The sequence below is a fragment of the Condylura cristata genome, unplaced genomic scaffold (assembly GCF_000260355.1).
Source record: "Condylura cristata isolate star-nosed mole 26May11 unplaced genomic scaffold, ConCri1.0 scaffold00011, whole genome shotgun sequence".
NCBI classification, from domain to species: Eukaryota; Metazoa; Chordata; class Mammalia; order Eulipotyphla; family Talpidae; genus Condylura; species Condylura cristata.
The window spans coordinates 16322469-16349142 of NW_004567112.1; the positions used below are offsets into that span (position 1 = coordinate 16322469).

A 26674-nucleotide genomic window follows, 5' to 3' on the forward strand; every position below is an offset into this window, starting at 1 on the left:
GGTGAGAGGATTCACCAGGAACAGAGTGGGGAGCAGAACAGGCAGATCGACGACGAAGGACACTGCTGAGGGGAGCAGCGGGCGGGTCAGGAGAGGTCTGCAACGCCATGTGGGTCACCTCTGGGGCGAGCAGAACGAACTCTCATGCTCACTTGCTGTAACCCGCTGAGCCACCAGGGAGGGCCCCACTTTCCTTTTCTTAAGAAAAAAGAGGCTCAGGGGGGGTGAGAGGATTCACCGGAGACAGAGTGGGGAGCAGAACAGGCAGATCGACGAAGTACACTGCTGAGGGGAGCAGCGGGCGGGGAGAGGTCTGCCACGCCATGTGGTCACCTCCCGGGCAGGCGGGGATCGAACTCATGCGGAAGTGGCTTTGACTTCTTTAGTGCTGTGCTTTAACCCGCTGCGCCACCAGGGAGGGCCACATTTTAACTTTTTACTGTAAAGTATGTGTGTTTAAAATCAGCATCTCCTATCTCTAATGCATGTATTTTGAGGTTATAAGGTATCTTACATTATTTCTGAGGCAGACAAAATAGAAATGTTGTTAGTGAGCATATAATTATGTATCATCATCTATGTAGATATAAAATACACCATGCATATATATAATGTTACTATTTCTTACATAATAATGAAGTCTAATAAGTGCAAAATTTTGAGACCAACCTGCCTACTTGTTTACTCACTACACTGAAATGGCTTCCCTGATTTCAGTGGACAAACAATTATATGAGACTACTCCGTAGTGTAAATGAAAATACCTGTTTAAGTATTTTGCTCATTATCCTATTTACATTTCAGGGAAAACTACCTTTGCTTTTGAGCCGGATGAAAGAAGTAGGGAAAGTATTTCTTGCCACCAACAGTGATTATAAATATACAGATGTAAGTGCTTAATGTTCTTAGTGGTTTATATAAAAATTCTTTTGGTCTAAAGAACTGTGAAGATGAGGATAGTAGTTTATTGAAGTTTTTTCCCCCCATTGTTGTTTCGCTGTTTCAAAGTGAAAAAACAAAAGATACATAGGATTTAGGCTATGACATAGTTCTCAAATATTTCAAAATATTTCTTTTGACTGTTTCCCCTTATTACAATTGGCTATTTGAAGGCTTTGATTTGGGGGCTTAAAACAATTGAAGTGATTGAATAGCTTGTATTTTTTCTGATGCATTGTCTGTATCAACTTGAGTAGTCACATCTTTTATTACACAGGCACAAACTATACCTATGCAATGTATACACCCCGCCCCCCCCACACACACAGACACATTTGGGAGCTAGAGAGCAATGGATGGTACAAACATACTTGATTTTAATTATCAAAATGTACTATCTTGTAATATATTTTTGCAGTGATTAAAATGTAGAAAAGTTAACACAATTCCTTAACTTAATCTTACTTTTGCTAAGACAGTTAATAAATTTATAGTAGCAGTAAGTAGCTTAGCATTCCCCCACAATACTTTATATAAGTTCTTGATTTAGAACCCAGTTATTTGGAGTGAACAGTCTTTTAAGGCCAGTGGTTCATTGACTTGGTTGATCTAGGATCAGTAGTAAGGTGGCCAAAGTATATATGTTACTTTCAAAGTGAGTTTTAATTTTTTCAATGCCCCTTATATCCAGCTATGTAGTATTCTATCTAATATTCCAGCCCACTAGGAGAACTGGATAGAGATTGATGGAGGAGTCTATGCAAAAATATCTCCTAGAAGCAGCCTTTATTTGCTGAGAATGTTAATTTTTTTTTTGTTATAGTGAATCATTGATCTCTGATGTCACTGCCATGATTTTATAAACTTCACAGGGAAAAAAGAAAGTGAATATATTGAAAAAGACATGTGTTAGGAAAAACTTTAAATTTTTTTGATGTTGTGTGTATTTTATAAGAATTATGTGTGAGTCTTATGTTGATTCTTTTTTTTCCCCTACTCTCCAGAAAATTATGACTTACCTATTTGATTTCCCACATGGCCCTAAGGTATGACATGTAACTTAACAGAACATTTCCTTCAGTAACAATACTTTTAATCATCCTGGAATATTGAGGGTATGGAACTGGTCAGAATCAATCCAGAAATCTTTACTAACTTTAGAAGTAGTGTAGGAATTAGTAGAATTGAAAGGCACTAGCAATGTGAATAGTGGGGAGACAGAAATAAGAGCTGTTGACTTGGTATATTTTGTACCCAAGAATAATTTTATACCAAGGAATTCTATGCAAAATGTGATATTTGTGTGACAATGAAAGGAACTTTTTGGTTGAGGAAGGTCTGATTTAAAATAAACAAATTGTATATTCTTGACAGCATCTGCATTCTCCTGTTAATGCTGAGCTTTATGCCAAAAGAAGAGTTAATCTTGCTATTTAGCAGGGTCTTCATTCCTATGGTATGACTCCACTTCGATTTAAAGCATACTGTTGGAAATTTGAGTCCTGTGCTCCTTTGAATAAATGTCAGTATATCCCAGTTTTCAGATTACCCAAATGTACAAGTACACAGTACTCTTCAGCTTGGCCTTAAAGGCTAATTCCATGGTTCTATTTATTTCAGGACAGAAATAATGTTAGTGGGTATAACTTCTGTGATTAGCCTGCAATATTTATGGGTCTTCAGGTAAACACTGGTCTTGAGTCATCATTCTGAGAAATAACTGGTAAAATTCCTAATAATGATTCCATGATAGCTTATACTCAGTTTTGATGATTTACCTATTACTGAATGTGTCTTTTCAGCCTTTGTAACTCTCCTTAAGAGAACATAATTTCTTTCATATATTAAATATGTGTGAAAAAATTAAATGATTTAGATTATCAGATTGACTTAGTTTTACCTTGCCTGCTTTGAAAAGAATATGCCTTGTGAGACTGTTTTTAATGGACTAGTGGTATCTTTTATTTATACTTTTAATATTTCAACATTCCTCACATCTGAGTAAGATTAATTATTACTACCTTAATAAGGTAAAGAGGGATGTTTAACTTTTGCTGGTTTTCCTTTGTCAGCCTGGGAGTTCCCATCGACCTTGGCAGTCCTACTTTGACCTGATCTTGGTGGATGCACGGAAACCCCTCTTTTTTGGAGAAGGCACAGTACTACGTCAAGTGGATACTGTAAGTTGAGAGAATGATCTGTCTGCTAGCACGCTGTCCATGTTTCTCTCCTACTGTTCCTAGTCTGAGAAACAGGTATTTTATTAGCATATTACTTTTGAAATCAATCTGTCTTAATTGAGATAGTTCTTTTGAATCTTATTATTTTGAACTATTTGGCTATTTATTCATTTGGCTATCTAGCCAAGTAGCATTCTGGGTAGCAACTTTAATAGAATGATAAAAATTTATAAAGGCTATATATATATATCTCTTCACACAGAAAACTGGCAAGCTGAAAATTGGTACCTACACAGGTCCTTTACAGCATGGCATTGTCTACTCGGGAGGTGAGTCATAAGCTTCCGTTTATTTAGTGTTTTTTTGCACAGACCGCACTCTGAAAGCTGTGGCATCCTTCCATCTCAGTATCACATATTTTCATCAGTATTTTTAGTGTACTAAAGTCATATATTTCAGTCACCTGTACTGCAAAAAGATTAGCGAGAATGGGTTTGATAAGTTGTAAGTCCTACCAAATCTTTAATTTTCACTGAAAGGATCAGTTTTTCTTCATCCTTTTATCTGAGGCTTTTTCTCAGCATACTGAATCACCTGGGATGGTTCTCAAGAGGTGCTGAAGGGGCTTTTGAAAAGTTCCTGTAGATACCTAGTTAGAAACAATTGAACAAAGACCACTTAATGTGTGATGAGAAATGGCATTGTTACTTAAGCTGAAACATGAAGTTTTTTTTTAGCACAGAGGAACTGAAGGCCTTGTCTTAGAAGCAATTTAAGAAGTGATGAAAAGGGACCTTTTTTTAAGCACAGCAAGCTCTTTTCCTAGTCTCTCTCAATTATAATAAATTTAGTCAGTAGTATTTAATAGTTTTGATACTTGAAATACTAGCTTTTACTGTGGAGACATTTTTGTCTTTTTAACATTGCTCATCCATTGTTTCAGGTTCGTCTGATACCATCTGTGATCTATTGGGAGCCAAGGGCAAGGACATTTTATATATTGGAGATCACATTTTTGGGGACATTTTAAAATCAAAGAAACGGCAAGGATGGCGAACTTTCTTAGTGATACCTGAACTTGCACAGGAGCTACATGTCTGGACTGACAAAAGTTGTAAGGAGCATAACTCTATACAGTTTGACATCTGCTATACATCAGTCTTTTTTTAAATTATTATATATTGCCTACCTGTATGGACAACTATTTCACATACTGCAGGATTTGTGGAACTCTGACAGTTTCGCAAGATTAAGTGTAGAATGTTTTTGTCCTGTATTATATTACAGTAGCAACTAAGCTGAGAATTCCACTTTCTTCTGCAGTTCCAGTTCCTCTGCTGTCAGCCTGTAACTGATTCTGGGGAAGTGAAGGCCCTGCATGTTAATTAATCACCTCTTTGGTGATTAATTTGCTCTTTTGAGATGCAGAAAATGAGGCTGAATTTGCATTCTCTGAACTGAGTTAGATTGTGATCTAGTTATATTTCAATGTTTGACAAACAGGTTCTCCAGTCCTAGCTAACATCGCCCAGTGTGGTGAAAAGTACTGCCTGATAGTAACTAACCCTGGCTCCTCCACTTGATATCTGCATACTTAGACTAGTTACTGGGACGCCCTGTGCCATAGCTTCTTTAAGCAAAACAATAAGTTTCATAAAGCTGATGAGTCTTAATATGTTAACCTAAGTTTAAGAAAACAGAAAATGCTTTGTCAATTCTTCCATAGGTAGCAGGTAAAGAAAATGTTGTATTCAAGAAATACATTAAAAGTATGTAAGATGTTGGCTGTTGCTGTTGTTTGGATTTTATAAGTGGCATTTTCCCACTTGCCATGTTTTAAATTTCCATGACCCGTGTGATTGGACAAGTCACCCACTAGTAATTTTTTCATCTGAAAATTGAACTGTTTACACTTGCCCTGCTGACACCACCTGAAAATGGGGTATCAGAATCAGTGTGTAGGCATTAGTTACGAAGGAAGAAAGACGGTTAAAGAGGAAATTCACATTTACCTGTTGCCATCATCCAAGCAGGGGATCAGTGTGTTCTCCTGAAGTGAGAGAAGATGGCTTTATATACCCACCTATATAGCAATGTAATCACTCACTTTACTTCCATCAGCAGTTAAGACTGGATAATTGAATTTGACATTTACCTTTTCCTTCCTTAACTAGCTCTTTTTGAAGAACTTCAAAGCTTGGATATTTTCTTGGCTGAACTATACAAGTAAGTTTCCTAGTTCTAAAAATTTCTTCTCTTAAAAAACCATCTACCTCTTTCTGTGAGATGTCCTTGCTAGAGATTTTTTACTGGACTATTTTTTCATTTCCAGACACCTTGACAGTAGCAGTAATGAACGCCCAGATATTAGCTCCATCCAGAGACGTATTAAGGTATACAAATGAGATGTAAGACAAAACTTGGAAAATGGAATTTAAGTGATTTTTGTATTTCTGAATGAGCTCAGATTCAAATCTCGTTTTAGAAAGTAACTCATGACATGGATATGTGCTATGGGATGATGGGAAGCCTGTTTCGCAGTGGCTCGCGACAGACCCTCTTTGCCAGTCAAGTGATGCGTTATGCTGATCTCTATGCAGCATCTTTCATTAACCTGCTGTATTATCCATTCAGCTACCTCTTCAGAGCTGCCCATGTATTGGTGAGTTAATTATAAAGATAGCTTATGATTTTATTAAGGTACATTTGCTCCCAGTTTTGTGGAATGGTACAGGAGTGTTTGGATATTTTCTAATATACAAAAAAACTCTAGCTTGGTTGCACAAAAAGTTTTCTAAGATAATAAGAGCAAAGAAATTATTACAAAGTGTAAACTTTACAATTTAAAAGTTGTTTGAAGGACAGACTTTACTTTTATACGTACTGAACAGTAAGAAAGAACCTCTTCCATCTGATCCAGATGCTATAGTCAACTATAGCAAAAATTGGGGAATAACTTTGAGGATTGAAGGGAATACAGGCAGCTTTTATTTAGGTGTATCGAAGACAATACTTTACCATCTAAATTGGATTGGCTTCTGGTCAATATAGGCATACTTTTGCATAGCCAGCACCCAAGAAGTGTGCCAGAATTTGGGAAAAAGCTTTTCTTCTTCACCTGCTTTCTGAACTTTTCTCCTAGATGCCACATGAATCAACAGTGGAACACACACATGTAGATATCAACGAGATGGAATCCCCTCTTGCCACTCGGAACCGCACCTCAGTGGATTTCAAAGATACCGACTATAAGCGGCACCAGTTGACACGGTCGATCAGTGAGATTAAACCCCCTAATCTCTTCCCACTGGCCCCCCAGGAAATTACTCACTGCCATGATGAAGATGATGATGAGGAGGAGGAAGAATAGGAGGAAAACCAAAACTCTGACACTTATTAAATAAGTTATGGCAGGACCCACAGGAACAGATGGTCCCTGATTGGGTGTTTAGTTGGGAGGGTGGAGGAGGAAGGACTCTCCCTCAAAGATACATCTGGAAAGTTTCTGAAGACTAACTACTCCTCTAGGGAGATATTATTTTAGCTTTATGTGTCTGCACACTTTGCAGATGGTTCAAGTGGCAATGGAATTTAGTGGAAGAGGGGATAAAAAAAGTCAGGCTGAATTGAATGCAGATGGTTCCACTGTGGCTTGTGACAGTTTCCTTGTCTTGTTTCATCATCAGCATATACTAAAGGTGTCAGAGTGGAGCAAGGACAGCAGAGGTGATTCCAATGTTAAAATGTTATTTTAAAAATTGTGCCCTTCCTACAAAATCTGTCTTTTTTTCCAGTGTATAATGTAGTGTTGTATATCAGTGGAAAAATAGTTTCCATGATCACATGTAGTCTTCTGTAAAGTCAGGGTTCTTTTCATAAACCTTTAAGTGTCCTCAGTGACTTTGCAGATGTGTTTTCTACTTGCTTTAGGACTGGTCTGAGTATATTTTTAATAGCAAAAATGCTAGTTATCCAAAAATAATTATATAAAATTAACCTGTAGAGAAAATTTAGCTGAAAATAGGACAAAGCCCTCTGAAGAGGTGGTGAGTAAAATTCATTAGTATGGTTCTTCCTACCCACTACCACTTTTCTCTATCCTCTAGCCGTATTATAAAGTCAGGCCCTGGAGGATGGAAGAGGGCTCTTTAAGCCAGGACCTTACTAAAGCAGAGGGCACAATCAGTGTGAGTAGATTCACTTCAGAATCCCAAGTGGAATCACTTCTTGTTTTGAACAAGAATGTATCATTACTTTACTATACACTTTAGGGTATTATAATGGCCTCATAAGTATAGCAAAAGTTGTTAAATTTTTAACAGTGGCATACAATCTTAGTTTAGGCTTGATATACTTCTTGTCATTAGATAACTTGGGAGGATAGATTAGTTGCTTTAGAATTCAATAAAGTACAATATTTCTAATACTGACTTTGACCCCTTCCTGTTGCATAACTGTAATGACTATTGACTGGGCAGTGACATTCTTGTGAAGATAACAAAAAAAACCACTTTATAAGTAGAGAACACAACCACTTAATATCCATTCACTGCTTTCAATACACATAGTTTTACATTAATTGTCAAGAAATATGTTTGAATGGCTGTTTGAAATGATCTCCTTATCTTAGTTGTCCATCTTGAATGAGAACCACCACTGGGTTGACATGTTTCCCAATTTGACATGAGCTACTGGTTAGTAGTAGCACATGTCTTTTCCATTTCAGAGCAAGAACCAACTTTGCTTTATCACACTTTCTTATAAAAAAGTTGATGTTTCTCTACAGTAAGTCTAAAGATTGAGAACTCAAAAGCATAAATTTCACTGCTTGTCATAACTATTTTAAGACCACCAAATCATTTTAAAGTTCAAGAAGCCTAAGACCCATAGCTGTGTTGCTTCTTTGTGTTAGTGTTCTAGGTGGGGGAGTGGTTCATGGGCAGGCATCTGGGGAGTTGTAAAATATGTTTCTGTTAAGGAAGCTGAATGGAAATTAGATTGTGACACCCGACTTTCCTTAGTATTTGGAAACACTGCTAAACTGAATGTCCAACTTAATGGCCCTGACATATCCAACAGGCAGACCTCAGCTCCGCTGGGGAACTCAGCCCATATGTTCATCTCTGCAATGATGGTAGTTAATGGCTAAGTGTACAGATTTCAGAAAAGTTGCTTTTAGGCAAAGTGGTTCGTAATGGAACTAGAGTAAATAACTTGAACTTACAAATCCTTTAGTTATGTTAGTATTGTTTTAAGAACCACTTTAAAAAGCACTTTGTCCATGTTTAGATATTTCTGAATCAGATTTATTTGTTTAAGAAATCTTTTGTCAACAATTTTAAAGTTCTACAATTTTTCCAGGGCTGCCAGAGTTGCCAGAGTATTTAAAAATACTCTGTTTATTTTCCACAAATAGCCTGAGACAAACAACTGCATATTTAACTCTGCATTAAGGTTAGGAGTCTTGTCCACATTCCATGTTATGGAAACTATTTAACCTTTCTTTGATGGTGGGAAAAATGGTAACTATTGCCATACAGTTAATGGTCCAATTCCTGTGTTAGTACTTTGTCTCAATACTTAGGTTTCTCATGCATTCTTTCTTGGTGACTAGGGCCTAGAGTTCCTAAAGTCATTTCTCAAACGAAACAATATCAAATAATGCAGACCTTCGGGGAGACTATAAGAACTGGAGCTACTCAAGCAGCCTTAAGATAGAAGAACAACTAACTGTACCTGCTTCCAAAGCAGGGGGTATGTGTACACATAGCAGTGAGGGACTAGAGGCAGGCAACTTCCAGTAATCCACATGTTAATTCATCTAAAGAGCATGCGATTGCTTCCAGAATGATCAAGGCAAGGTTTCTACTAACCTGGCAATCTCAACCTTTTAACCTGTTCTTAAAAGCAGTGTTTTCATCCTAAGGCCACAAAGGTCAGTCAGACCTGTTCCAAAAAAAGATGTGTGATTTCAATAATAAAATATGTATCTCTCTGTGGCACTTTAAACACAAAAAGTACTCCCAAGTGAACATAAAACAAGCCTCATCTCAAGCAATCTATTTAAACATTTTACAATTTAAAACAAGATGACCAGCCTCTTGTTTCTCCACAACGTAAGATACCTTTGTTCCATTACTAGAATAAAGGTGGATTAGATAGTCAAATTAGATATGAGTATGTCCCCAAATACATTTATTTATCGTCCATTTCCTTCTGTCTATTGTGCTTGGTCTAAAAAAAAAAAAATCTGTGCTGAGATGAGTCTGAGCAACTGAATGAGCATGCAACCTTTCCATGACAGACAGCAGTTGTCCTCCCAAGTCCAACCAGGTCCTAAGACATTGCAAAGGGGGTTTGCCAAACCTTCCCAAGACTGAAAAATGTCTAGTAAAGTATCCAGTCTTTTGAAAGAGTTCTCAGAGTGGGTGTTTTAAAATCATTTTAGACCCCATTGGCCCTCATGTTCAAAAATACTTTGTTCTGAAAGAACATGGATTGAGGATCTTGGAGGGAAAATGGTGAAACAAATAAAGTAAAAGGCTTTATTAGCCATCTAATATGATAATTTTTGGCCTAGTAAGGAATCTTCCAAAGTATAAAATAAGTTTTTTGCACTCAAGCTATGAAAAGATCATCTGGTTTGTACCATTTTGCTCTACAAGAAAATCACTACTGTCTTCAGAAGTGCCGAGTTGGGAAGAGGCAGTGGGAGACACAATTTGTTATATGAAACAGAACCCCAGGGCTTTTCATGAAGTCTAGAAGAGAACCAGTACATGGATGCAGGTGGACTTAGGCATGTCTCTATTTCATAGTAGGAAAAATTACCTCTATTTTCTTTGGAGAATTTCCTGATTTGACCTTAAAACAGAAGAAACTATTAACAAAGCAGAAGTGGGGAGAGGTTATGCTGAAGTCACTTAATTCCTTTCCAATCTTGATGGCAATAAAGCAATTCACAGTCACTGGTACTACTGAGATTAGCAAACAGAATCCCAAGAAGGTACTACTTCACTGTGACATAGAAATTATTACTTCATTCTACTTTCAGGAAATGGGGGAAGTAACAGAGGTTAGGTCAGGCCCAGCAAATCTGATCCTAACTAAGTTCATCAATGAAATGTCTCCAGATAAGTGTAAGTAAAATAAACTGCAAAGATCCTTGTTAATACAGTGGGGGGAAAAGGAGCAGTCATCAAGAGATTCAACTCGCAGAACATACTTCTCTGAAATAGTCTCTATTCCAATGAGAATAGAGAATAAGAGAGTAGAGAGGGAAAATATTCCAATAAGATACGGTCTAGGAATTGGTCACAGAGGGGCCTGAACCTTGACAAGAACTTCAGGTCTGATCACAGGAGAGGAGGCTAAGATAGAAAGAAGACCTGAAATGACGACGGAAGATGGGCGAAAATCCAGTGCAGCTCATACACGCTGGATACGGGGAATGTGGGATGTCTACTGAATCTGGAAGAGCATTTGAACGTGCCTTACGTACTCATGCCACATTTTTAACTTGAGGGTGAACCATCTGTGCCTTTGCCATCTTTCTCCTAGGCTTTGTATAGCAGAGGAGGCCCTAAAAAGCCATTCTCGTCTCATAGAGCCAACTAAGAGACTAGAATGAAGCCTAGATCTTGCCTACAGAAAACAAAACAAAAAAAACCAGTTTAGACATTTGCCCAGTCGAAATGTGTGTTAGTGTGACTGAGCATCCTTGTGAAGGAGGACACTTACCATCCTGTAGATTGTACTAGCTTCTAAGCTGGAGGCGCTGTTGTAGCAATCTTAACATTCACAAGTCTTTGTGATGTCTATCCAAAGAAAATGCCTTGCTGTGTTTCCATGCCAACAACCAAGCCCAGCTTTTCACCAGTAAAAGCCATGCAGTCTGGCAGGGAACCAAGGTTGGTGTTGCATAGATGAAAAGGGGAAAGAGGGAACACACATCTGCTAGCAGGGTGAACAGAAAATCATTTATCTAAATAGAATAATAGAAACAAAACCTTTTGAACAATCACAAAATTTACAAATAAATTGGTACAAAATAAATAGGAGAGATTGTAAATCTACAACATTTGAATTATAAAATGCATTCATTATGACAATCAGCTCATGAAACCTATACATGTCATTTGTGCTTATTTAGGTTTATGTACACAGCTCTGAATACTGTGTTCAGAAAACTTCACTGCTGAAAGGAATGAAATGTACACTATGATACAGTAAGTAAAGGCTAAGAGGATGAAAATCAGACACAAAATGGGTTTATTTTAGGACCAAGGCAATGTTAGCATTGGGCCTCAAAACCAAGAAAAGGCATATTAGAAGCCCAGATGGGCAGGCAGCTTCCAGGGTCCAAAGATGGATTCTAAAATCCAAGGTGGGAAGTGGAGGCAATCACTGTGGTGGGACCAGACAATGCACTTGACTTGGGAGGGTAGGGAGGAGGGTGGGCGCTGGTTCCACAGCTGTGCTGTACCACTATGTAGAAAGTAGACCCAGTCACCAGGAAACCACCTCTGAAGTGTTTCACAAAGATACCTGAGAGGCTGTGCCACAAAGTAGATCTTGCTTTCATCCTCATCCCAAACACTGGTCATCAGGAATAGAGGTGGACCCAAAAGAGGAGCCAGGGATGCTTGGGTCAACATAAGTGCAGCAACCTGTTTAAAATGAAAACAAAACTGCAGCCCCCCCCCCCAAAGGGTCGCTAGAACCCTAGACTCCATGAAGGGCTCCAGTTCAGATCTCATCTTGGTCAGTGTACTAACAGTAGAGGCATATGTACATAATAAATAACATAAAATAAAGCAAGCACATCTATGGGTTTAAATGACTCCAGAAACAAGTTCATTGGGACTGATGCATTCCACCTCTGGAGTAGACTTCAGATACAGGGACTACGAAGTCGAGATAGGCTAGGACTCTGCAGAGTCCTGAGGCCTTGCTGTTTCCCACTTCCTCCTGTTCTAGAAGCCTGAGACCAGCTGATTATACCCAACAAAAACCGCACGCACGCGCACACACAAGCCTGACCAGGTCCATGTGGATAGCTCCCCAGGATGAAATGTGAAGAGGAATGTGGCCCCCCAAGAAAACTTCCTGAGTGACTCCATATTGGTCAGATGTGAGCAGTACCAGAAGGGAAGACATCCCACCATTCCAATGTGTGGTCTCTAAAGGTGACAAAATTTGAAAACATAATCGAGCCTTAGGGTACCTGTACATATAAGCCTTGACCTACAAACTCCTAGAACTTTGCTTTCTCATTAGAAACCTTCCATGTTGCTTCAAATGTAGCCTGGTATTTCCTATTAAAAGATAAATTTAAGACAATTCTAGTGAAATGTCAGTGGCTCTAACATAGCTGGAGTTTACATAAGCCAAGCCAACCATAAAGGTTTCTAAGTAGCAGAGGAGGGCCCCAGTCCAGATAGATGAGGAAGCTCCTCCAGGCTGTCCTCTCTTTAGGGCTGAACAAGGATTCTGGAATCTTCAGACAGGGCAGAAGGGAAATCAGCAAGTGTTCACTGCAGGAAGCTTCCCTGCAAGTGCTGGAGGAGAAGCGCCATGTCACAGCTTTGAGGGGTGGTCATATAATACAAGCACCATTCATATGGAGGCAAATGAACCTCATCTTAGAATTCTCTGAACTCAGCTCTCCTATCAGCCCACTTGAATACTAAAGAAACGAAAAAATGATTTCCAAATGGCCCTGAGGTATAAAATTTCACTGAGTAGGTTGTTCACTGGTAAAATTTATATCAGAAAGGTTTCTGAATCTCCAAGCCACTTTCACATTCAAGCCTCTAAATCCCTCCTAATTCTGGGTTATCCTACAACATACCCAGGCACCCTTGCTGGACAAAAGCACCACCAGTAATGAGCCTAGAGTCCAGAATGGAAGTAAACCTGTGTCTTCAAGTAGAAAGCAAACAGGTGCCTCAGAAACCTCTATACCCTAAAATAGCCAGCTCAGCCTTGGATTCTTAAAACCCTGCAAGAAAAACCTACCTCTGTGGTCAAGGGTGAGAGGAGCTGTTACCACTCCCCAAGCTTGTGCCCCTAAACCACCCCCTCCCTGGCAGCCTCTGGTGGAACAAGGTAAATTACCTTCCTGCGTATTTACCAGCCTCTGGTGGAACAAGGTAAATACCTTCCTGCGCCAGCCCTGACCCCACCAAGCCTCTCCCTGTGAACACCCCTGGGGAACACTGGTGGGATCTTGGTCTCCTTGGCCCAGGAAAGGTAAAAATGGCCACAGATCCCTGATTTCCAGATGACTGGGTTGATTCCTGTTTTGCCCTAGCCGTAACACATTCAGAGACTGAGCGAATTCGACCCAGAGCAAATTTGAGAAAAAGTTAATGGTCCATGCTTAGCCCAAATTCCTGTTGTTTAATTTCCTGGGGAAAATGCAATTCTATTTTCCTAGACCTAGTGCAGCCACTCCTTTAGTCCTATGGTACAGGGGATATAACACAGGCAATATATTCACAGTTAATGTCCCACATTAGTGTAAAGTTCTGTGTTCAGTATCTGCACAGAAATTTCTTAAAATAACGTTAGAAAGTGGCAAGATGCATAGAGTCCCTCCACATGGAAAGCCAGCTGTGTCAATGTGAGCACTGAACTCTCTTCAGGAAGTGAGGAGTGGGAAGGAAGAATAGTTTAAACAGGTCCCCTTTCACATTTAACTTTTGGAAGAAACAAGGTTTGAGCTAGTTGATTAGCACTCCAATATCCATGTACAAATTCTTAAGGTTCTGTTTTCCTAAGATGAATTTGGACTTGCTTGGTGAATATGGAATAGACAGAAACAAAGGGAGAGAATCTCTAAGGCAATAGGGCAAACAAAACAAAACAAAGCAACCCAATTAATTATTTATAAAGACTGTTCTTTATAATTAGATACCAAGAATCCAGTTCCTGGGGTCCCCACAGAGTGACAGCTTAGGAGAGAGCTGGAGGTGGTGCTGTCCTGCTACACCGAGCTGGGCACAGGCCCCACAACCACAGCCCTCCACGCTGACAAAGCCAGCAGCCCGAGGCAAGGATGACCCACTGGTGGTGCTGCTGCCTCCGCCCTGCTGCCTCCGCCCGGCCATTCACATCGAGTTCTCAACGACTTGACAATATTTCTCTGCCTGACTCCTATTTCTCCTATAGACATGAATGGCACAGAACTTCTAAGCCCAAGTCACCCTCCTGCTGCCTCAGAGAAGCAGTAAGCCAGTGTTTTCTCCTTCAGAAGCCTGAGGTCAGTTTCCAGAAGAGGAGCCTGGTCACTCAAACACTGAGTGTTGTGTAAAGAGTGATCACTCACCAAAGCCAGGGGCCAGAAAGGAATTATTTTGGATTCCCTGTTCTTACAGTGTTAACTGTTCCCTGTTCTTAACAGTGTTAAAAGAAATAAAACTTGGGAGACTAAAATTTTGTCCTCTGGGAGTCCCACTGTAGAGAAGATTTTTCAAAAGTCCACCACACTTGGGTCAGAGTATTGAGAAGTAACCTGTTTCTCCTTAAAGTCAAGCCGGGGAGAACTGGAATCCTCTCTTCACTCCCCAGAACCTTACAGAACTTTTAAGATTCATAAAGGAACAGTGGGGTTCTGAAAAAGATTCAACACTTAACTCTGATTCCAAAGGCTCCTCTCAGTAGCACAGCACGCCAAGATGGACAGTGTGGAGAAGCGGACAGGCCACAAGCTGACATGAATATCTTGAAGTCCAGAGTGGCAGGACTAGATTCTCCAGACCCAGAGGGAAGGCAACTGTGATCTGGACCAAGAGTGTGGCATGGCTTGGGGGAGAAGCTCCCCTCTCCCATCCAACAAAGCCCAGCTTTCACTTCAAGCCCAGCTTTCACTTCACTAGTAGGGAACCCTCATTTCTTAGAGTTAATCCTAGTTACTGCATTGTACTGGGATATGCTTAACTAGATACAACTTAAAAAAAAAAGTTTATTCAGATTAGTTTATAAAAGGGGATACTTATGATGCTGGGTGCTACTGAAGTTGAGCTTGGTGGCAAGGTGCGTGCAAACAGCAGACCACTGTGCTCCCTCATGGTACCCACTGTAGCAGGGTACCCACTGCAGTCCCTGTGACTCTACCAGGTAAAGTCAGTACCTCCCGCACCAAGGGACGCTGCACCTTCGGAGGAAGATGCTCCAAGGCGGACAAAGCCAGCAATATTTCTCTGCCTGACTCCCATTTCTCCTATAGACATGAATGGCACAGAACTTCTAAGGGGAAGACCCTTCACCACGTGTGCATAGGACACCGGAGCCCCCAGACTGCCCCCATGGGGGGGGCCCTGCATACTGCTGGTCAGCTCCCACCATAGTGCCCTCCCTGTATGGCCCAGGCCTACCTTGAAGAGGGATGGTTCACTGAGACCCTCGGTGAAAATATTATCTTCTTGGCTAGTGGCTGGAGGCAGCGGGACTGACAGTTCTATATGAAAACTACGGTCAGTAAAAATTTACTTCAGTGTATGAATGTTACCAACAAAATGTACACACGCCCGGAGCTAACACTTAAGACACAGATACGGTAGTTAGGAGTTCAGAACTCAAGATAATACCTCCTGACATTAATTTCACTACACATGATGAATTTGGTATTAAAATAAGACAGACACACATGAAATGGCCACAACACACATTTGGTTTCTGAATTCCTGTTTGGGGCCAGACTGACCCTGGCTGTCCAGGCAGCCACTCGTGTGGGCCACCTCTGAGGCGGGAGGCCTGGAGGTCCTCGGAGAGGGGGGAGGACACAGCCACTGCTGGGCCCCGGGACAGAGACTGGCAGGCCCCAGCACCCCCGACTCAAAGCACGCGGGTCTAGAAACACCGCCTCGGCATGGCGCAGAGCGCAGCTGGAAGGTCCAGCTCCTTTTCTGACAATTGCATACATTACATTCCAGCAGGGAGGGGAAGAGCCTGAAACGCCACGTTTGCTCAAAAAGCCCTGTGGAAGATTTCCATTTGGCATCTGTGTAGCAGCATCTTGGGTCAACAAGAGCAAGGACAGGGAGGTGGGCGAGAGTGTCTGCAAGCTGGGGCACAGGTGGGGGGCGAGGCCCGGCTGAGCTGGTGATCCCAGGCTGTAGGGATGTCGGGATGAAGTCACCTTGCTTCTTGCCAATGATAAACCATGGGTTTAAAATTCATTAACATTCATTTTGGTGATAAAAATTCCTTAGAGTGGGAGCTAAATCACATTTCCAAGCATATAAGCCTTTCTGAGGGAAAGGGGCCCAGTTAAACATTAACTTCTTAAAACAACACGGAGCTTGGAGGTGGCAGCAGGTCCCTCCGCAGACCCCACCCACAGCCAGGACAGACTCGGCAGGTCTGCGCGGACAGTTTTCTTCATTCATCCTTCAAGTTCGACAGTGACACCCATGCGGAGACGGGCAGGGTGCCCCTCCCTGGAGGGCCAAGGCAGGCTGCTGGAGGAGCAGGTCCATCCTAGATGGGGTCACATCAGAGTTCAGACAGGACAAGTTAGAACTCTGCAACAGACACTTAAAAAAAAAAACATGATCTCTTGATAAAAATAAGTCGCAACAATTTTCAACTTCATGCAAATCGAGGAAAGAGGAGAGTGAATAATGATAAAAGGTACAGCTGAAAAAATAAACATGATTCTATTTGGGCGGAAGTTCATCTCCAATATCTCGAATGCTGCACCCAGGCTGACGACGTCCCATCTCCAGTCTCCACTCCTCCCTTACTCTCCTCTGCGTCTTCCAGGAAGGGGACAAAGTCTTTGGTCTCAGGATGTTGCGCGATGCAGCAAGGGACACAGCTCACACTACTGGGATTGGGGTAGGCCGGCCCCACGGCTGCCCCCGCCTGGCCAGTGGCGGGGCAGGGGCGCCCCTAGATGGCGCCCTCGCTGTGCAGGCTGTGGTTGGCCTTGCTGTGCGCCACACAGTTCTGTTCAGTGAGCAGGTTGGCCGTCTCGTCTGGCAACCCATCGTGCAGCTCCGTAAGAGTCAATTCAATTTTAGTGTTTTCACTGTCTGAAGACTGAGGGGTTTTGTCCATCCGGGATGCCATCAAGGCATTTTGGTATTGCTGTCTTGAGATCTGGGGCCAGAAGATGGCACAGAAAACAAACCAAGATAATCACACTTATTTTCAGGTTCTCGCCTCAACATCCTATTACACATTAAAGCCCCAGGAAGGCCCCAGTAGTTTCCTTAGGAAAAACGCATCCTTGGGTACCAACTGAGCCACTTTTAAAAGTTCAAGCTGACGGGTGAATAGGAAGATTACTGATCGGAGCCATTTCCAAATTTTGTCTCCACATTTCACAGGGAGATAAGGCTTCCATCAGGGAAAGCTGGCTCAGCTCATTCTCCAAAAGATGTCTTTATTTCAGACTAAGAGAAGACCCCCGCTTCAGGGCAGGACAGGAGCTAGGGGGAAAGTTCCGCACCTCCAGCCTCAGCCAGCCCTTCACGGGGTCGTGACCGGAAAGGGTTTACGCTTTCTCAGTGTCTCCTGCTCTCCCGTCCTGCAAAGCCACTGGTCTGATTTGGCAGCTCACTTGACAGATGCAAGGAGGTAAGTGAATCCCCAGCCTGAGCAGGGGCATCGCGGTGGGGGCAGGCCACCCCAAAGGGCCAGCGCAGCCGCAGGCTGAGGGGACGCTGCCAGGGGTGCTGGCCCTCAGTCTACTCGGCCAGGCGCTCCCCTCTTACCTTCACAAACTGCAGATCAGAGAGGGCTCGGACTGAGTAGTCAGGAATGTAGACTTGAAGGAATGAAGAGTTCAACTGGTTGTTGCTGCTCCCCAGCGTCGGCGTGATGGCATCAATCCTGTCGCTTCGGCTAAGAGAGTCTGAGTGATTCAAGCCACAGGGGCGAGGGGGCGACTTGTTTTCACCTGGAATTAGGAGGATAACCCCAAGAACCTTTACGTGAGGTCGAGGTCACCGAAGTGGTCAGTTCTTTATTTTCCAAATAATAAAACAATCGCCCTAGATAAGGCCCATCAACAGACCAGAGCCGCAGGCAAGCAGCTTGGGAAGCAGGGCCTTTACCCGCACTCACCCTCACCCGGCGGCCCGGTCCACTTAACTTCAGCTGACACCCCCCTCCCTGAGGCTCTGGGGGCGGGCACCTGCTGGCAGCACCCCCTCACCCTTGCACCGTACTACAGAGCGTGCAGACCAGGGCAGCTGAGGCCTCCAAGGCACAGAGCTACTCCACCTCCAACATGGCTCCAGAGAACCAGCCCTCCATTATTTAGCCAGAAGCAAAGCACTTGAGAATGTTCACTGATCGGTATATGATTTAAAGGGATGTCAAAAGAATTTCAGTACTATATCCTTCCAGAGCCAAACCTATGATCTTTGTCCCTGGCTCCAGTGAGACCTCCTGGTCCCGTACTCTGAGGATATGTCAGCCTGGAAGACACCAAACCCTGCAAATGTGACTTCTTCCATTTCTGCTTTTGCAATCATATCTACTGCACCCACATTAACCAGACATACATTAGCACAGGACAGATCCTGAACGTCAGGGGGTCGATTCCCCATCTGAAGATCAGTTCCTGCTCCTCTTTGCCTGTGTCCCTGACAGAACCCCGCAGAGAGCACCTGGCCTTCAGCTGGTCTTGTCCTTTAATAGTTAGAAAAGTCTGTCCTCGTGCCCATCAAAATCTGACACCAGAACTTCCGACGACAGTCCCACCTCTACTCTGTGGAATGCCACTGAGAAAGTCTCGTCCTGATCTCTCCACGGGCCTGCCCTGGAGCTCCAGGCTGGTGACCATGTCATGCACAAGACAGATCAAACAAGGGATCCCACTGTACTTCTGGGGAGGGACTGGCCTTCTCCAATTCGACAGACACCTTAGGAATGGTGTTTACTTCTGTGTGTAAAAGTAAAGGTCATAGAACAACGCACGTAAAGGGCTTTCCACGTAGTGATGGGCCTGGCCCGCGCTGGTCTGAGGGCTTGTGCTGTTGCCTTCAGTTCCTGCCATCTCTGGTCTTCCTAGGCATCGGGCCCCAGCTGGCTTGCTGTTTTTGTGAGGGGCCTGTCCTGAGCCAGGAGTCGCCTTGTGTCCTGGACTCAGACCTGTCTGTGTTCAGGCACCCACACAGCACACTCTGCCTTTCACACATACAAGTGAGGTGTCTGAGTATTCACACCATGGAGAAGACAGACTTCAGCAGCCACCTCCCATCTGGATTGTGCTTTGTTACTAAGCATCAGAGTTTTATGACAATAATAGTGAAAAAACTTTCACTGTTTGCTCCTCTTAGAATTTCCTTCCTGTTTTGGTTTACTTCAGTCAACCTATCTAACAATCCTTTCTTTTTGCCGAGAAGCTGCAAAAATGCCTGAGGAAACACCTCCGGCCTTCTTCCTTGGATCCACTAGACAATGGAGTCAATGGCTTAGTTGAAACCCCATTTGCCAGGTATCATGTTATTGTAATGCCAGCATTCTGGACAGTGTGGACCCACAAAATAGGATTTTCTATTTGTGGACCAAATGGAGGGGGCAGAGCTAAGGAGTAAAATGTAAATGACATTTCCATTAGCTTTGTCTAAAAGCCACTCTACTTCAATATCTTTGGTACGTTAATGAGGTAGCAGATGCAAGCAAATGAAATAGAAAAAATACAAACACGTATGTGTGTGTACACATCGGTACTTATGCACATCACACACAGACACCTGTGGAGGAAAGTGTGTACAGATGTGTATACTCTGCCAACCAGCTTTATAAAGCACAGCCTACTCCCAAATACTCCAAGTTTTTTAAGAGCAAAGATTTGAGGGAACATTAGCTTTTCCTCTAAGACAGGTATTTCTTCCTTTACCTAATATCAGCAGTTTAGAGCTTTGCTGAAAGTGGATTATGAAACACAAATTTTGTCAGTTAGATTTAAAAATATAAGCTGTATGGAACAAAATACAGAGAAGTGGTGCTGCCAAATAGAAACACCAACAATTTTAATTAAAGGAAGATTAAACTTTTGCCTTTCTTTGAGCAGCTGGACATGTCAGCCAGGCATGACCACCTCTCCTGCAGGGAACAACCAGCAGCTGCTAGGAATGTGTGCAGGGCTCTCAGACAAAGAGGGAGACGGGAGGACAGGGCCACCTGGCTGAGGGCGGGCAAAAATCTGTGTGTGCTCCCTTTCGCAGGGTGCTGGGAAAAGCACCAAGGCAGCAAGACAGCCGTGGGTTTCTGCAGAGAGACCCTCCCGCTGATCTGGAAACTCCATTCTGCAGTTTTTGGGTGAAAGTGCTCCTCAGCAGCACCCTCAGGCCTGGAGGCCCACAGGGCCACTGCAAACTCTGCCTGCCATGAGGAGGAGGCCAGCAAAGAGCCAAACGCCACTGTCTTCACTGCCCTGAATGCCCCGGGTCAGCAGTGTGGGTGGGGCAGGTAGGGCGGGCAGTCTGTGTCAGACTTCCCTTCCTTTCCATGTCTCGCCACTTCACGTCCCAAGGTTCCCCTGCAGCCCCCTGAAGCCTTTCTGCTTTTGTTGCACACTTACACAGTGTCCAGGACAGCTCACCATTAACCGTAGAAACTTGGAGTTTTAGAGCTCAAAGGAAAATGGACAATGGTCTAGACCAAATGAAAGGAGCAGACCTGGCCAGCCATGCTGTTGTGGGGTCATGAGGGGCAAATCAGGAGTTATGAAAAGGAAACATGCAGAATTACCTGGAGAACCTGCTGCTAACAACTCTGTTCTGCTGACAACAAAGGTACGAGACAGGGACAAAGGAACTGAAAAATGGAGAAAAACAGGGTGAGACTATATCAAAAGGCAAGAAGGAGGATCTCTGTGATTAGGGACAGGAATGGATACCTGTTCTACCAATATGACGCTCAATTCCAGAAAAGGAAACACTGGCATGACATTATGTGCACAAGTAAAGCACACGCACCGCTTTCCAGGAAGAGGACCACTGGAGGCCGACGTCAGGAGAAATCCTGCTCACATGCTTCTTTACTAATTTAGAAATCTCTTAAGCCATTAATACCCAATTGGGGTTTATAGCTCAAAACGTGCTATTTTGAAGGACTTAAATCACAAATAGCCACACAAAAGGGGGGCTCAATTAATCGAGCGCCCCTAGAGCGTGACCCCAGCCGCCTGTGCCAGCACCCACATTCACTCTCCGCACAGCTGGCAGCATCCCTGGAACAAGCCAGCAGTGGTTCAGTTAACTTACACTCTTAGTCTGATGGCAGTTGTGACCGGTTTTAAAATACTTGGGAATGAATTTAAAGGAGAATAAAGACTCGTGTGCAGATTTCACAGGCACAGCAGACCTATTGTCCTGAGCACTTTCTAGTCAGACGGAAAGCTGCAGCATCCATGGGCCATCATGCAGGAATGTGTTTTCTGGGCAGGCCTTGAGAACTGATTACTGTAGGTTTTTTCCAGGTAACTAACATTAATAAACAGAATCATTACCTTATGATTACTGTACTAATTACACCTCTTGATGACTGTCCAAAATCCCAAATTCTAATTACCAAGTCAAGTAAAATACGGGGCTTTGTAATAATCACGGTACCAACAATGACATTCCCTTCCTTTCTTAGCACTTCAAACTAGGTAGGGCCCGGCCCCTCCCTAGCTAGAAGACTTCACAGGTTCTTTGCTACTGAAGGCCTGCACTTCGACTCCTATTCTGAATGGGATTTATTCTTATGTGAATCTGTAGTCGATCTGAACTAGGCTGGTGTTTATTTCTAATAAGGCTAACATTTAGATTTTTAAGTATACCAGTAATCAGAAAATCCTAACACTTGCTCTCCTAGTTTTCTTTCCAAACCACTTTATGAATCTGGTTCCGCTAACTGGGGCTAACGTGTGGATGACTGCCAAACAGCAGCCATGACCTCAACAGCCAACTGTCCATTTCCTCTTGTGCTTTAAACACCCATGAAAGTCTTCAATCACAAGAAGTAATCCTCTATCCCTTTCAGTAAAAAGGGAAGCAAGGACCTTTCTCAAAATCAGGGAACTCATATGTGATGGAGCTGAGGTTGTGACACAGGTCTTCCCAGGCCTATCCAAGAATCTTCCAGTTTGCTTGCTAGTAGCAAAAAAGTTTACAACAGACACACTGTTAAGTGTGTGTTAAGTGTGGTTAGTCAGGCTCCTACTCACACTAGCTGTCGATCAATGGTTTAACGTGGAGAAAATATGGCTTATGATTCAAAACCTGTACCGGGACAGTGAGAAGATCCATTTGGGTCGGGGTGGGGGCTATAGGCTGATAATTTTAATTCTTGGTGTCTGTCTTCCTAATTGTAGCACCCTTGGGTGCTCTGGGACAACTGTGTGGTGTGGCAGATGAACATGACAGACTTGTGTGGAGGTATGTGCTCCCTTTTTCAGAAGTGACTTTTTTTTTTTTTGGATGGGCTATTTTTATATGTGAGGTTTATAAAAGAAGTTTCTTCACAGGGCCTGTCTTTTGACACTTTGGCCACTTGGTGGCACTCCAGCACCTGCTTACCTGCATGCCCTATTCCAGTCTGGGCACAGGCACAGGCACACACACCAGCAAAGCAAGCAATGCAGAGAGGGATGTCCCGGTCCTATCCCAAAGGCGGTCAGGGCGCATCCCATTCATACCAGGCCAGACACCACCCGCTGACATCTTGGAATCTTGGACTCAAGAGTACTCAGGCGAAAACTCATGGCAGGACCACCCTATACACACAGACATAAGTAGGAGCCACCCCTCCAGGCACAGCAACAACCTCATGCATCCTCAGAAAAAACGCAAATTTAAACACCTCCAAATGGTTAAATTCGAAAGACTCAGCAACCCAAAGGACCAAACCGATGCAGGGCGACTGGAACCTCCTCCAGCACAGGCAGGCAGGGCAGCGCCACACACTGGGAGAGCAGCTGGCTGCTGCCACGGGCGCCCGGCGCCTGGAACGCTGCGCTCCGCCCACACACGCCACGCTCACGAGAGACACACAGACACGGGTGCTCTCAGTCACATTCTGCTGACAGCCCCACGCTGGAAACACCCGGCCACCAACAGCAGGGGGCGGGCGCACCGCGTGCTGCACGGCCCAGACCCCCAGCAGACCCACGCGCAGCAATGCAAACCAGCGTGACACGGAGAGCAGCCAGACTCGACAGCAAGCATCCACCAGCGTCATTTCAGTCACATAAAATTCAACAGTTAACAAAATGGATTTATGCTTAGAATTCAAGACAGTGGTCATTTCAGGGGGGTAGTGACTTAGAACCGGAGTGCAGCTGTGGGGCTTCTCCGGGGCTGGGGTCTTCTGTCTCTTGGATCTGGGTGCTGATTTACAATTTGTGAAAATTTTTGGAGACGGGCAGGCTTTTTTGCACATATACGTCAATAGACAGTTCAAAAGATAAATAAACAGCGTTACCTGACAGGTCGAGGAGGGGCATTTTTTCCCAAGACATGGCTGCCCTTAGAGGCTGAGCAGGAAACTCACCTGGAGAGGCTGTGAGGGCCATTACACCATAGTATGAAAAAGCACTGGCTTCAAACTTCATACCTTCTTTCCCAGCCTCTACTTCCACTTTTCCCTGTGGAAAGAAAAGGGGAATAATTTCAGTTCAATGCCATGAATTTATTTGAAAGCTCAATGTGAGATGGTGCTTCCTCAGACTTTTCTCCACACTCCTTTCCCATGGTCTCAAGGAAGCAAGCCTCAGGTAACCCTTTCTGCTTGGAGGAGTAGGTGAATCCACCATAACTATGAAAACTGGACTTGGAGATGCAGAAGGTGACAGTGAACGTGTGTCGTTTAATTTCTGCGAGTTCACTTAATCTTTTCTTGGATTCTTCCCAGTAAGAAAGCAAAGGTTCTCTTGCCCCACCAGTTGCCCAAGCTACGCTGCAGGAGCCCAAACTGGTGAAGTCAGAGTCCATATGGTCTCTGGCTGTGGATCTGAGGGGGCAGGAGGCTCCAGCAAACAGCAACACCACAGCACCTTCCCCACTATCCTGGAAAATGCCTTAAAATGCCTCCCCCATCACCTCAGGGATAAAAACCCTCCCTAAGGTTTTCCCCTCCCTTCCCTTTAACCAACTTGTTAAAACTTCTGTCCTATCTCTTCTTTTGGGACAGACCGCTGATGGCTTAGCCCCCTGCAGCCTCAGGAGTCCCCATAACCACCCCGCAGGTGCTCAGGGTGTCCTCTGAGCTGTGGACATATTCTCACAATTGAGCTGCACTGCTCCCGTTCCAAGACAAGGGTCAGAAGGTTTACTGTTCGTATTACCTATAATTTGTCTCTCCAATGAATGGGCACCTTTAGATGCCTCCTCTACCACGAACAAACACAACTGAGGAACTGTGCTAACAAGTCACCAAACTTGAGCAATTCACTCAGCGCTAACAGCTCCACGACAGGCACACAAGAGCATTCCTGCAGCACAGGAGAGCAGGGCTCATAATGCGCACAGGGCAGGGGCGGGCTCCTGGCCACCAGGCCACACCACGCCATCCTGGCTCTAGCAAGGCGCTTACAGGAGGCCACTTATCACCTCTCTTTGGTTTTCCTTCACTTAACAGAACTACTGGTTTTACAGCCTCCAACCAATTCTTTTCCAAAGAAAGGAACTGAAATCACCAGCCATGAGAGCTGCAAACAATTAGGCTGAAACCCCCACCAACCAGGGTCCCACAGGGCACGCAAGGAGGCAGTCCTAGCCGGAGATGGCCTGGGGGGGGGGGGTTTAGGGAAAGAAGCCTCCAGAGATAAGGAAAACCCAGTAAGACTACATGGAATGCAGAAGGAAGATTGTGCCTGTTCTTTCTCAAGACACATGTCATGCAGGACACATTTTATATGCAAGAAGTGGGCTCTGATACAAAGAGAAGGATGTGAAGAAGGTCAGGGGGCAGCAACAGCCAGTGAGGCTGGCTGGGTTTGCATGGGAAGACAAGGGAGGTGCACCTGGAGAGCATGTGGTGAGCAGGTCAGACCCCATGAAGGACGAGTGAATGAGATTAGAGAGTTATGGCTTCAGGAAGACGAAGTCTAGACTTCCTTGCATGTAGTAGTCACAGAACCGGAAAGAGATGGCTGTGAGCAAAGCTATGGATAAGGCGCCAGTGTGAGCAGGGGTGTGAATATTCGATCACAACTGAAGCGATGACCTGGGAATGGGGACACCAGGAGTGGAGATGGGGCACTCTGGGAGGGGCTGCATGTGGGGTGGGGGGCAAGGAGAGCCCACACACCTGAAGAGCCAGGAACTGAAAAGCCAGGTCTTTTGAGGAATCCACTGAAAGGTTCAAATGGAAGCAGGAAGGCCAAGAGAGGGGTGAGAACTGGAGATGGAGTAAGAGGGGGAAATGGAAAGAGAAAAGGCCATCTGCTGCCAGCAACAGAGTGGGGAGTCCAGAATGAATGTGGGCCCAAGGGCGAGCAGACCAACAGAGCCCCCAGTTACTGTATCACCCCAGAAGCCAGGTCAAGGGGAGCTGGGGGGGGGGGAACCAGCACAGGCACAGAGGCAGCCACTGGGCTTCGGGGGTTTTCTTCACTTAACGGGGAAGGAGAGCAGCAGGCAGGAGGCCCACAAGGAGAGGTGACGCAGGGTAAGGAGCATGGTGCTTGGGTGGGCAGAGGCTGTGGAGGGTCAGGGAACCCGGGCGCCCACAACAGTAGCGTGGCCAGAGAGGGCTGTGCTGGAGGAGAGATGGTGAAGCAGGAGCGGGCAGGAGAGAGTCTGACGTCAGAGGGCACCGGCCTTAGGGGAGGGGGGAACTCAGTATTCAGGGGGCCACGAAAATCCCAATGCTCAGTGGTGTCTCTCTGCTGGGTCACCTTACCCAGGTCTTTAACTGTATCTCGAAAGTGACCACAGGGCCAGCCCACAACCTGAACTGAGAAGGCTGCACGGAGTGAGCCTCAGAGCGGCTTCTGCCCGGTGAGCTCTAAGGGACCCAGATCATCAGCTTCACCGGTTATGGGGCCGTCTGTGTCCCCAGTTGTGTGATTCACAATTCTTTTGTGGTCACTTGTCAGAACTACACAGCAACACTCTCCCCAGACAAGAATGAATGGCAGCAGCCCTGTCTGCCTCCTCCCAGAGCCAGCACTCACACCTGGTGCCCAGACCCTCTGTCCGGTGAACACCAACGATGTCTGGCTCCCGCTCCCGGCAGCCTGTTCTAGTGAAGGGGGTGGGGGCAGGGCGCGGGAGAGGGCCGGCCAAGCACGGGACTTCCCGTGGGTGAGTGGGCAGCCTCTCGGCCAGCGGGGCTTTGAGCCTGCTGGTGCCTGCACAGGGGCCGGCAGCTCTGTGCACCTGCCTCTCAGAACCCCACCCCACCCCCACTGCAGCTGTGGGCCTGCTCACTACAGGGCCAGCTTCAGAGGGGTCAGCGCTCTATGCTGCAGCCATTCCAAATGGCTCCCGCCTCTGTCCTTTGAGATGGGTCCTCAGGAGGGGAGGACCAGCCACTTTCCTTCTGGATTCTACCTAGTCTGGCTTCAGCTGGCAATGAGGCAGCTAGCCGTAGCAGGTCAG

The 26674-nt window shown here is 44.6% G+C and overlaps 2 protein-coding genes across 5 annotated transcripts in view; one reads left to right on the plus strand and one right to left on the minus strand.

Moving 5' to 3' along the window:
• Positions 1-7353, plus strand: part of NT5C2 (5'-nucleotidase, cytosolic II) — a 107824-nt gene extending 100471 nt beyond the window's left edge. For all 4 annotated transcript variants that reach the window (XM_012723572.1, XM_004680474.2, XM_012723570.1 and 1 more), the window contains 9 exons: positions 805-888; positions 1944-1985; positions 3012-3119; positions 3382-3448; positions 4063-4233; positions 5294-5345; positions 5452-5512; positions 5605-5781; positions 6262-7353. In XM_012723572.1, the coding sequence (XP_012579026.1) occupies positions 805-888; positions 1944-1985; positions 3012-3119; positions 3382-3448; positions 4063-4233; positions 5294-5345; positions 5452-5512; positions 5605-5781; positions 6262-6489 (990 nt within the window). In that variant the 3' untranslated portion in view covers positions 6490-7353. The remainder of the gene's footprint in view (positions 1-804; positions 889-1943; positions 1986-3011; positions 3120-3381; positions 3449-4062; positions 4234-5293; positions 5346-5451; positions 5513-5604; positions 5782-6261) is intronic.
• Positions 7354-7442: 89 nt separating this feature from the next.
• CNNM2 (cyclin and CBS domain divalent metal cation transport mediator 2) overlaps positions 7443-26674 on the minus strand; it is a 134006-nt gene continuing 114774 nt past the window's right edge. Inside the window, exons 5-8 of the mRNA XM_004680476.2 lie at positions 23622-23715; positions 20835-20900; positions 17846-18030; positions 7443-17228 (exon numbers count right to left, since the gene is read on the minus strand). Of these exons, the coding sequence (XP_004680533.1) occupies positions 17019-17228; positions 17846-18030; positions 20835-20900; positions 23622-23715 (555 nt within the window). The 3' untranslated portion in view covers positions 7443-17018. The remainder of the gene's footprint in view (positions 17229-17845; positions 18031-20834; positions 20901-23621; positions 23716-26674) is intronic.